Here is a 12,714-nt window from a genome sequence, read left to right as displayed (position 1 = left end):
CTTGTATTATTGCAATTAAAGTTGAAGTAGTCTTTGACAGGAAGGACATTACAATAGATGATTCTGTGAGTTAAGCTTAGGTCTTGTCGAAGGCGACGGAGTTCCAAGTTTTCTAAGCCTAGGATTTCAAGTCTAGTGGGATAAGGTATTTTGTTGTTTTCAGAGGAATGGAGAACTCTTCTTGTAAAATATTTCTGGACACGTTCAATTGTATTGATGTCTTTGATCCACAAGGTATATTAGTTACCAGTTTGCTTCTGGGTCCAAAGTACTTTTAAAATCTTTCCTGGCATGGAGTTTGTGTCATTTGTGGGATTGTCTCTCCCCAATTAAATCTGCGCCTCCCATCAGATCCAGCAGAAGAGGTATGTTGTAGGTCCTGTTTGCTAAGGAGCTACATCTGGTGGGACCTTGGAGAATAGACCTTTCTGCCAGGGTGGCCGCCCTATGGAATATCAACCCCACTGAAGTAATGTCAGCTCCATCCCTCTTTTTAATATCATTGCTTTATAGTGGTCTTGCCACTCGCAGACATAAGATGACTGGAGGAGCTTTCAGTTGTCTGGCTAAGACTAAGGACCTACAAAACCAATTCATCCAGAGCTCACTTATATATTTGCTAACATACAATTCAGAGAATCCTGCCAGATTGAACCCTTCCTTCCCTCGTCCTAGTCGATATATCCGGGGAGATTCCTGGGAGTGGGTATCCCAACTGCGTTCCTCTGTCTCTTACATTCTCTGAGCTGTGCTACCACTAGTCTCTATACAGAGATATGCACTCGCACACATACACACACAAAGACATACACACAAACACAAGGAAGGACTACATCATTGTAGCCCATCACACCAGCTCCCCTTCTGTAGGCACCATCCCTCACAGGTCTCCATAATCTTACGTAGCTTCTTCTCCAGAAACTCTACACTACTAACCAGAGCATATAAAACATTTGCTAGACCAATTCTTGAATACAGCTCGACTGTTTGGAATACATACCACATTTCAGACATCAATACAATTGAACGTGTCCAATAGAACGGTGATATCCCTAATTCCTAAGCCAGATAAAGATTTAGAAAGGATTGAGTCCTACCGGCCCATTCCTTTAATTAATCAGGATGCAAAGATATTTACTGCTATTATAAGTAATAGATTAAGTAGATTTATAGATAGATATATAAGTTACAACCAAGTAGGTTTTGTGAAGGGCAGATATATGAGTGATATTGTTAGAAGAGTATTAAATATTATAGATGTAGCTGAACATAATGGTGATAAAATTGGTATAGTATCATTGGATATTTTTAAAGCTTTTGATTCTGTACAATGGGAAGCTATTTAAGTAATTGTGGAGGCTTTAGGCTTTGGTAACAAGTTTATACATGTTATTTCAAAATTGTATCAAAAAAGTAGTGCAAGAGTGAAGGTGAATGGAATATTAACTGAAGAGATAAAATTAGAAGCGGGTACGAGACAAGGATGTCCCTTGTCCCCAACATTATTTTTATTGGCTATGGAAATCTTGACAAAATGATAGAAAAGATGAAGAATTAGAAGGATATAAGGGTATAAGATAAATTTGTATGGATGATACTTTAATTATTTTGAAAATGTAGAGAAAGACCTGAAAAGATATATAAGCATTTGAAAGAATTTGAGGAAATGACAGGTTTGAAAGTAAATTGGTCAAAATCAGAATTATTGATGGATAGTAATGGTAATGAGTGAGAATATGCAAGAGCAATTTGGGATAAGGATTAAAATACATTGAAATATTTGGGTATAATGCTTTCACTCAAGGTTAAAGAATTGAAAAAACTTAATTATGATGTGGTGATGAATGAAATTGAGAAGAAGATAGATAAATATAAAATGTTAAAGTTGTCTTGGTTTGGTAGAATTGCAATGTGTAAGATGATGTTGCTGCCCAAGTTTAATTTTTTATTCGAGATGCTACCGTTAAATTTGACAGAGAAAGATATTGAAGGATATCAGAAAAAATTGGACAAATTTTGCAATGGTGGGAAAAGACCTAGATTAGTGAAGAAAATGTGGTATCAAAATCAAAAGGAAGGTGGATTAGGAATCCCCAAATTATTTAATTATTACTGTGCATATGGTATCCGGATAGTGGTAAAAATACTTAAAGGTGAAGATAATTATTGGAGAGATTTAGAGTTAAGGGATATAGAGAAATTTGGATCAAGGTGGTTTTTAGATAAAGCAAACTCAAAATGTGTAATTAGAAGTTATTGGTTAAAGGGATTAAGTAAAATGTGGAATAAATTTGTTAAAATTTTAATTCCGGATATAATCTTTTTGGGGAAGACAATTGGAAATTGTCGATTAAAAATAATATAAGACGTAATGAAGTGATTAAAGATGAAAATATAGAAACTATTATAGATTGGTTAAAAGTTTTAGAAAATGAAAGGAGGAACAAAGAAATTATTGAAAAATTAGGGTTAAGCTGGTTTGAAAAAATACAGATAGAAAAATGGACAAAAAAATTAAGGGAAAACTATTCAACAAATAGATGTGAAACTGAATTTGAATATCTAGTATCTCGGATTATGAAAGATGAAATTGGGCTAAAGGGACTCGTTAGCAGGGTTTATAAGATTATAAACTCTGATGAAAAACTACAAAAAGTGATGAGGATAAATTGGAGAAAAGATCTTAATATTGAAATACCAGAGTCAGATTGGAATGTGAATTGGAATAGTAGAATTATGAGGACCTTATCTATAAGGATTAAAGAGCATAATTACAAAGTTGTTTGGAAATGGTATTTGACTCCAGTAAGATTGTCACAAATGGATAAAAAAATTAGTAAAAAATGTTGGAGATGTGATATGGAATTGGGGACTTATGAACATATGTGGTATAAATGTGATAAGGTTAAAAAGTTTTGGCAACAATTGGAGAAAATGATATTTGAAATGATGGGGAAAGTAATAACATTGAGAGTGGAAACTATATTATTGTTGGTAATTAAGGAAATAGAATTAACAAAATATGAAAAAGAATTGATTAGAATTATGATTATAATAGGTAGAATTATAATAGCTAGATATTGGAAACTAGATGTGATTTTTAGAATAGAAGAGTGGAATTCTGAAATGTGGAAATTAGCTTTAAATGATAAAATGAAATGTGATATTAAAATTAGAAGTGGTGTGTATAAAGAAGATATTTTCTGGAAGATTTGGAAACCATTCGTGGACTATGCGCTTGGAAAATTGGACGCCTCGGTACCTGTACCTCGAGAACGTAGATTTTGGCAATCATGAGGACATATCCGAAGACCCAAATCTTCCTTTTTTTTTATGTTTAGCGCAAGGGTGGAATAATGTTTGTTTGTTTTTTCTCTGTTTGTAATGTTAGAAAAAAGTAATAAAAAAACAACAATTGAACGTGTCCAGAAATATTTTACAAGAAGAGTTCTCCACTCCTCTGAATACAACAAAATACCTTATGCCACCAAACTTGAAATCTTGGGTTTAGAAAACTTAGAACTCCGCTGCCTCCGACAGGACCTGTGTTTAACTCATAGAATCATCTGTTAAAATATCCTTCCTGTTGAAGACTACTTCAGCTTCAGTTGCAACAATACATGAGCACACAATAGATTTAAGCTTAATGTTAACCACTCCAATCTTGATTGCAGAAAATATGACTTCTGTAACAGAGTTATTAATACTTGGAACACACTACCTGACTCTGTGGTCTCTTCTCAAAATCCCAAAAGCTTTAACCAAAAACTGTCTACTATTGACCCCACCCCATTCCTAAGAGGTCTGTAAGGGGCGTGCATAAGAGCACCAGCGTGCCTACCGTTCCTGTCCTATTGTTTTCTTTCGTTATATCCAATTAATATAATCATTACATACTCATACTCATATATATGGTTATATATTGTACAATTATTTCATGCTTATGCTTATATATACTATGTGACAAAATAAATAAATAAAATAAATAAAAAAATATCTCTGGAGATTCTCATTCATCCAGGTCATGGTTGTCCCAAATGTGCTTTCTCAAGAGGTAACGGCACTTAAGTTTCTCTTTCAAGACATTTCTTCAGTGCTGACAGGTCTCTCACCTGTAGCACATCAAGGATACTGGGGTATGTAAGTGTATTAAAATCATTATTAGGGAGGGGGCTTTATTGGATTCCTGGCATCGTTGTCTTTTCTTTCTCCCACCCGACCTGAGGTGGTCCAGATGATCAAAAAAAAAAAAGAGAGAGAGAGAGGACAAAACTGGTGGATCCCACTTCTTGGTGATTTGGAGGGTCTTTAAGGCCTACCCTTCTCCCAGGCATTGGGCAGGGGTGACTGGATCCCCTTAGGCACTCGATCCCCAACTATGACATTTGTTTTTCCTTTCCTTTCCTTATTTATTTATTTATTTATTTATTTATTTAGTCACAACAGTATATATAAGCATAAGCATGAAATAACTATAAGATATATAGAATAGAATAGAATAGAATAGAATAGAATAGAATAGAATAGAATAGAATAGAATAGAATAGAATTTTATTGGCCAAGTGTGATTGGACACACAAGGAATTTGTCTTGGTGCATATGCTCTCAGTGTACATAAAAGAAAAGATACGTTCATCAAGGTACAACATTTACAACACAATTGATGGTCAATATATCAATATAAATCATAAGGATTGCCAGCAACAAGTTATAGTCATACAGTCATAAGTAGAAAGAGATTGGTGATGGGAACTATGAGACGATTAATAGTAGTGCAGATTTAGTAAATAGTTTGACAGTGTTGAAGGAATTATTTGTTTAGCAGAGTGATGGCCTTCGGGGAAAAACTGTTCTTGTGTCTAGTTGTTCTGGTGTGCGGTGCTCTATAGCGTCGTTTTGAGGGTAGGAGTTGAAACAGTTTATGTCCAGGATGCGAGGGATCTGCAAATATTTTCACGGCCCTCTTCTTGATTCGTGCAGTGTATATATAAGCATATATATAAGCGTAAGTATGTAATAACTATACGAAATTTGGAAACAATCGAAGGAAACATTAGGACAGGAACGGTAGGCACGCTGGTGCTCTTATGCATGTTTTGTTTCTCACCCAAGGGGCTTTTTTATTTATTTATTTATTTTTGTTACACAGTATATATAAGCATAAGCATGAAATAATTATACAATATATAAGCATATATATGAGTATGAGTATGCAATAACTATATTAATTGGATATAATGAAGGAAAACAATAGGACAGGAACGGTAGGCACGTTTGTGCTCTTATGCATGCCCCTTACAGAACCTTCAGTTCTGACAGGTCTCTCACCTCTGGCACATCAAGGATACTACGGTGTGTTTGTACAGTTTAGTATCATTATGTGAAGGGGGATTTATTGTATTCCTAGCATTGTTGCCTTTTCTTCCCACCCCACCCCACCCCACCTGAGGCCGGCATATAACGCTTCTCAGTGGCTTCACCGAGATGATCAAAAATAGAGGAAAGACTTGGAGCCCATGGCATGCCACGTCAGAGATCGACAGTGGCTCCCGCCTCTGGTGGCTCAGACCGGTAAGACAGTCTGTTATTAACAGCAGCTGCTTGCAATTACTGCAGGTTCAAGTCCCACCAGGCCCAAGGTTGACTCAGCCTTCCATCCTTTATAAGGTAGGTAAAATGAGGACCCAGATTGTTGGGGGCAATAAAAGTTGACTTTGTATGTAATATACAAATGGATGAAGACTATTGCTTGACATAGTGTAAGCTGCCCTGAGTCTTCGGAGAAGGGCGGGATATAAATGCAAATTAAAAAAAATTAAAAAATGGATGGATGGATGGATGGAGGGTGGATGGGTGAATTGATAGGTGAATGAATTGCTGGAGGGATGGATGGATGGGCAGGTGGATGAACTGATGGATAGACAGATGGATGGATGGATGGATGGATGGATGGATGGATGGATGGAGGGCCTCTGGTGGCTCAACAGACTAAACAGTCTGTTATTAACACAGCTGCTTGCAATTACTGCAGGTTCAAGCCCCACCAGGCCCAAGGTTGACTCAGCCTTCCATCCTTTATAAGGTAGGTAAAGTGAGGACCCAGATTGTTGGGGGCAATAAAAGTTGACTTTGTATGTAATATACAAATGGATGAAGACTATTGCTTGACATAGTGTAAGCTGCCCTGAGTCTTCGGAGAAGGGTGGGATATAAATGCAAATTTTAAAAAATGGTGATTTGGAGGGTCTTCAAGGCCTACCCTTCTCCCAGGCATTGGGCAGGGGTGACTGGATCCCCTTAGGTGCTCAATCCCCAACTATGATATGGTTACGTTGTAAACAAGCGTTGCCAACGGTTGTTCTTGTAATGTGTATTTATTGTTCTCTTTCTGTGCTATGTGGTACCCGTAAACAGTTGAACAGAGCCAGGCTGTTTCTAAATCAAATTAAATGATTTTTTTAAAAAAAAAAAAGAATTTCCACTCAGTCCCAATGCCCACCTAGGTGATCTCTGGTGTAATCGCCAACATTTGCACCCAGGACTGAGAGAGCTTGAGAACAGCCTTCAGAGTCAACTGTTGACTCAAGATGTTTCGTCTTTCAGGTGGGCATGATGGAGAAGGGACCTTCCATCCTTCACCCCAAATCCCCCTCCTCTTTTTCAAGGCATCTTCTTCTCAGTTTACTCCAGAGAGTAGAAAGGGAGGGGAGGAGTAGGGTTGGACTCTGAGGTTTCACTGAGGAAACACTCGGTTGTGGGTTTCTCCTCTTTCTTTACCCTGTCTGAATGTAAAGTTATTACTCAGTTACCCAATCCAAGCCAGGGGGCCTCTGTGGCTCAGACTGCTAATGCAGTCTGTTATTAACAGCAGCTGCCTGCAATTACTGCAGGTTCTAGTCCCACCAGGCCCAAGGTTGACTCAGCCTTCCATCCTTTATAAGGTAGGTAAAATGAGGACCCAGATTGTTGGGGGCAATAAGTTGACTTTGTATATAAATATACAAATAGAATGAAGACTATTGCCTTACACAATGTAAGCCGCCCTGAGTCTTCGGAGAAGGGCGGGATATAAATGCAAATTTAAAAAAAAATTCAACAAGGATTGAACCTATTCCTGCTCATCCCAGCATCACTGCCTGCTGGATCCTGGAGGAAAACTTGCTAACTGTGGATTTTCTGAAAGGAATGTTCAGTTTTGAGGGGGAAATTAATAAATCAAAACACTTGAATTGAATGCTGACTTTTATTCGATTCTCAAACTACAGAAATAGCAGAAGGAAACTTACAGAACAAGAGAAAAGGGAAGGATGATGAGGTGTCAAAGACAGCACGGGGGGCGGGAGGGGGATTATGGACCATCTGGTGGTAAAGGCCAGAAGCGTAAATTTTCAAGGATGGCCCATGATGGATGAGGGCAAACTATCAGTTGCACTTGTCAGATTTGCAATACGTAACTTTCTCATTTTCTCCTGGATCAGCGCAGGTATCAGTGCATCCCTTGACGGTCCTGAGTCCTTTGAAGGAAGCACAAAGCAGAATGATTATTTTTTTAAAAAAAATACCAACGAACAGATCTGTGGCCGTTCCTGAACAAAATGGCAAACCCACTTTTAACACATTTATACATTCGCTCCCAGTAGGAAGGCAAACCTCCTTCCTCCTCTACTGAATCCCCAGGAGTAAATGAATAAAGAAGAGATTTCTGGGGAAGTCCCGTGTTTTGACATGACTCAGGGGCAATTCCACCTTTCTTGGATGTTTCATGGCTTCATCCAATTTCCCTCAATTCCAGAAGAAACCCGAAGCATTTCCCTCCCCCTTTCTCTAAAGAAGGTTTCCCCCTCCAGTCTGGGCTGCTTCTGGGATGGATGGGGCTCCCCAGTCTACGCTCCCTTTCCTTGCATTCCTTAGAGTGTCCGGCAACAGGCCACGACTTCAGGGGAACCCGGGCAGGGCACAGACATGTGACCTCCAACCTCAGGTGCATTTGGGAGTTCTAGTTTGGGTTCAAGAAGAAAACTGCGCTCACCGAACATATCACCCTGATAACTTTTTTCAAAGCATAGGTTCTGCCCTTCTGAACACTGCTCGTGTCTCACACATGGTGGTTCAGTGCATGAGTGACATATCAGGGTATATCCTAGATGAGAGAAATAAAACATAGAGATCTTATTTGGATATTTATTTTTCCGATCTTGCAATCTTATTATTTATTAGATGATAGATCACTTAATACTACGGTCAGTTGTGAAAATTTCCATACAAAGACCAAATGGTCTAGGAATTAGGAGAGAAGGCTAAGAAAAGGAAGCATTTTTCATCTCACTCCCAGGAGTAATTTATTTTTAGTTAGTTAGTTAGTTTGTTTGTCAAACATGTACAAGAAAGCACGTATAAGTATAAACATGGACATGAACAAGGAATGAGTACAAGTAAATGGAGACAGTAGGACGCTGGTGCGCTTATTCACGCCCCCTTTATGGACCTCTTAGGAAGGGAGTGAGGTCTACGATAGACTGTCTAAGGTTAAAGTCATGGGGGTTTCAGGTTGTAACAATGGAGTCAGGTAGTGCATTCCAGGCATTGACCACTCTGTTGCCGAAGTTGTATTTTCTGCAATCAAGTTTGTAGGGGTTTGCCTTGAGTTTGTATCAATTGTTTGCCTGAGTATTATTGAAGTTGAAGTTGAAGTAGTCGTTGACAGGTAGGGCATTGGAGCAGACAATTTTGTGTACTATGCTTAAGTCAGACCATAGGCAGCATACTTCCAGGTTGTCTAAGCCCAAAATTTTGAGCCTGGTGGTATAAGAGATTCTATTGTGAGCAGAGGAGTGGAGGACTCTTTTTGTGAAATACCTCTGGACCCACTCAATTGTATTAATGTTGGATATACAGTGTGCATTCCAGGCAGACAAACTGTATTCAAGAATTGGTCTGGCAAGAAGTGCCATGGCAGAATGCACTACGCAAAGGAGCCTCTACTTTCAGAGGCAGTCTACCCCAGAATGCCAACCTGGAACAGCCACTGTCTCAGCTATGGGCTTCTCTCCAAATGGAGCCCTCTCTTCTCCCCCAAAGGTTCCCATGGAGCCTTCTTATGCAGAGCAGAACAATGAGAAAGACCCACCACCAGAAAAGAGCATACCCTCCCTCCCTCTGTCCCCTTGTCTTTGGTTTGATTGCCACCCAAGATCATAGCTCAGTGGCCCTACCTGAGTCCAGGAACACGAATGCCACCACCACCAAGGCCAGCAGCTGAGTTTTCATCTTGCAATCTTCTCTTCAGCCTGCAAAGTGTAGCCCAGGATGGAAGCAGACACTTATTTATACCCCTCTGAGATGGGGGGCTGGAGATCTAGGATTAAGAGAGAAGAATGGGGAGATTCAGGAGAAAAGGGAAGGGCTGTGGGTGTGGTCTTTTTGCCACCGACACCAAAACGGGAACCATATCAGATCAGCTGAAGAACCAACCAGTTCCTGTCTTCAAGGCAAACACTACCATGCCACGTGCAAAACCTGGGCACCTGGACAATTGGCGTCTCTTCCTCTATTTATACAAGATTATACAATCCTTACCTAATGCAAAATTAAACAAAATATCTCCCTGCAAAGTTCTGCACCTTCCTATTTTTTATTTGTACTTCAATTAACCAAGTGGGCAACTTCTCTGAATCTTCTAACCTCTCAGGTTGCGACTCTGGATCTGGCTTCACTCAAGAAACATGGCTTCCTTTGAGCAGATCTGAGCATGAGTGGTTCTCTCTAAAACTAGCCTGTGGACCAAAGGATTCACAAGATCCAAAAGTCAGGATAGACAAGGAAGATGGATAGAGGGTTGGTCAGACATGGCAGGAGGGTTTCTAGTACAAAACTACCACCAGGAACAGCAGGGCAGATGGTTCCAAAGGATGCCTTGAGTCATAGGTCAACAATTCCTACAAAGAAAAGATCTTCTTACTGATGACTTTAAAACCAGAAATTCCTCAAACCTGTGAGAGTTCTGGACAGAATAGTCTTGTCACCCATAAAATCCCTTTGTCCTTGATAGGTGTTCATAAAAAAAGATCTTAGTTTATTTTATATTATTATAACAATGTCCATGCATTCTTCAATTCCATGCACAGGAATAATATTAGAATCAAAATCACATGAAGTGTTAATGCTACTTTATATTGCCTTGGAAAGGCCACACTTGGAATATTGCATCCAGTTTTGGTTGCCATGATTTAAAAAGAAGTGGAGACTCTAGAAAGAGTGCAGAGAAGAGCAACAAAGATGATTAGAGGACTGGAGGCTAAAACATATGAAGAACAGTTGCAGGAACTGGGTATGTCTGGTTTAGTGAAAAGAAAGACTAGGGGAGACATGATAGCAGTGTTCCAATATCTCAGGGGTTGCCACAAAGAAGAGGGAGTCAAACTATTCTCCAAAGCACCTGAGGGTAGAACAAGAGGCAATGAGTGGAAACTAATCAAGGAGAGAAGCATAGGAGAGGAGATCTGGTTGGTAAAGGATTATTTGATGGCTCACCTGTGAAATCTAATTTAGTAGGTCAATTAACTGACATGGAAATAATCCTCTGCTTTTGGACAAACCAAACTGGGTCTACAACAGCTCGCCATGGCCAACTCATCATGGCCAACTCTCTGCAGCCAACTCTCCCTGGGACAACTCACCAAGAGACAGGAGTTACACTTATCAAAGAAATGGTGGAATAGAATTATTAAAGAAAGGATGCAAATGAAGGGATGAAATGAAATGTGAACGACAAAAATAAAAGTAATTTTTAAATGATTTTAAATAATTAAACTGGCTTGCTGAATTGTCCTGCTGTGGGTTGTTCCATGGTGAGTTGGCCATGGTGAAGGGGCTGTGATGAGCTGGCCATGGCGACTTGGATGTGGCACATTGTCTCATTCCGAGCTAAAATATGCTATGAAATTTTCCATTTAAGCAATAGAGAGATGTCACTTCTCGGTTCTTCTCAATTATGCCTCTGGGCATAGCAACAATTGCAATAAAGGAAATGAAAGGTTCTTGCTCAAGGTACATTTAATCCGTTGAGAAAAGTACACATCTCTCTTAAGCTCAGTTATTCTTGGAGGTATATCCAGAAAGAGACTTCAAATACTACTTCGAAGGTCTTGCAAGTTGCATCAGTTTTCAAGCTAAAGTTAGATGATCAAATCAGTCAAACTGAAGCACAAAAATGTAGGTAGGAAAAAAGCAGTTTGGAAAATACTTTGTGGATCCAGACATACATAGGAAAAGGTCAGGAGAAATGCGGGGGCAGAAGGAAGTTTAATAAGCTTTGCATGAATTGAATAGGGAAATCACCACTACTAAGGAAACCTCAGTTATTTTTAGAGAAGCTGCAATCACAATAAGCTATGTTTCTGCAATAAGTGCAGATTTGCTTTAAATCAATAGCTGAAGTTCCTCTTTCAAATTCTATTAAACTTGAAGGTACACGAGTTTGCAAAACATATTTCCCATAAAGAATAGAATAACAGAGTTGGAAGGGACCTTGGAGGTCTTCTAGTCCGAACCCCTGCTTAGGTAGGAAACCCTTACACCACTTCAGATAAATGGTTGTCCAATATATTCTTAAAAATTCCCGGTGTTGGAGCATTCACAACTTCCGGAGGCAAGCAATTTCTCCTTAGTTCTAGGTTGCTTCACTCCTTGGTTAGTTTCCACCCATTGCTTCTTGTCCTGCCCACAGGTGCTTTGGAGAATAGTTTGACTCCCTCTTCTTTGTGGCAGCCCCTGAGATATTGGAATATTGCTATCATGTCTCCCCTAGTCCTTCTTTTCATTAAACTAGACATACCCAGTTTCTCCAACTGTTCTTCGTATATTTTTGTTGCTCTTTGTTGCTCTTCTCTGCACTCTTTCTAGTCTCCACATCTTTTTTACATCATGGCGACCAAAACTGGATGCAGTATTCCACGTGTGGCCTTTCCAATTATCAGTTTGCTACACACGGCCCTATACCACGACCTCTCACTTCTACAGGTGGAAAACTTCCTAGCCTCCTGGGCCTAGACTGGTTTCGAGCTCTTGGGATGGGAGTCACTGGAGTCATTGTTACACACCATCGGGAGAAACCTGAAGGGAGATCTCCTACACAAATTCCAGGACATTTTCACGGGCAGCCTCAGCAAGTATGTGGGGACCCCTATTTCCTTTAATCTAGACCCATCGATTGCCCCAATTAGATTAAAAGCCAGGAGGGTGCCTTTCGCTCTTAAACCAAAAATTGATCAGGAACTTGACAAACTAGTCAAACAAGGAGTGTTAGTCCCCATAGATCACGCGAAATTGGAAATGCCTATAGTGACTCCCATCAAGCCAGCTGGGTCTTTTCGCATCTGTGCAGATTACAAAGCAACCCTGAACAAGACATTACAAAAAAGCGCTTATCCAGTACCGATCGTTCAGCACCTCCTGCACTCCCTAGGACCCGGGAAAATATTTGCTATATTAAACTTGGCACAACTGCATACCAGCAACTGCCGGTAGATGGCGCCACAGTTGAAGCACAAACCATAATCACGTACAGAGGTGCCTTCAAATGCACCCGATTGCAATTTGGGGTCAGTGTAGCCCACAGGCTGTTTCATAACTTAATGGAGCGATTGCTGCAGGGGATACCAGGGGTAGTTCCCTATTTTGACGATGTGTTGATAACGGCAGCTAACTATCAAACAA

At 39.8% G+C, this 12,714-nt stretch overlaps 1 protein-coding gene across 1 annotated transcript; it reads right to left on the bottom strand.

The window, feature by feature from the left end:
* Nucleotides 1-7,229: 7,229 nt before the first annotated feature.
* Nucleotides 7,230-9,372, bottom strand: LOC131193939 (toxin 3FTx-Dis4-like). The gene is made up of 3 exons (XM_058174400.1): nt 9,213-9,372; nt 8,030-8,140; nt 7,230-7,514 (listed from the first exon to the last, which is right to left on the bottom strand). Exons 1-3 carry the CDS (start codon nt 9,265-9,267, stop codon nt 7,423-7,425), a joined length of 258 nt encoding a protein of 85 aa, XP_058030383.1. The 5' UTR covers nt 9,268-9,372; the 3' UTR covers nt 7,230-7,422.
* Between the last annotated feature and the right edge of the window lie 3,342 nt (nt 9,373-12,714).

This window comes from Ahaetulla prasina, chromosome 3, assembly GCF_028640845.1.
Source record: "Ahaetulla prasina isolate Xishuangbanna chromosome 3, ASM2864084v1, whole genome shotgun sequence".
NCBI lineage: Eukaryota > Metazoa > Chordata > Lepidosauria > Squamata > Colubridae > Ahaetulla > Ahaetulla prasina.
This window is presented reverse-complemented; position numbering and strand designations above follow the sequence as displayed.

Bases quoted from the DNA above. Each gene is read 5' to 3' on its own strand.
- LOC131193939 (XM_058174400.1), bottom strand. From the start codon at position 9,267: ATGAAAACTCAGCTGCTGGCCTTGGTGGTGGTGGCATTCGTGTTCCTG. The intron at 8,141-9,212 runs GTAGGGCCACTG...TCTCTCATCTAG, and splicing joins ATTCGTGTTCCTGGACTCAG to GATATACCCTGATATGTCAC. The intron at 7,515-8,029 runs GTGAGCGCAGTT...CTTCCTTCAAAG, and splicing joins TTATCAGGGTGATATGTTCG to GACTCAGGACCGTCAAGGGA.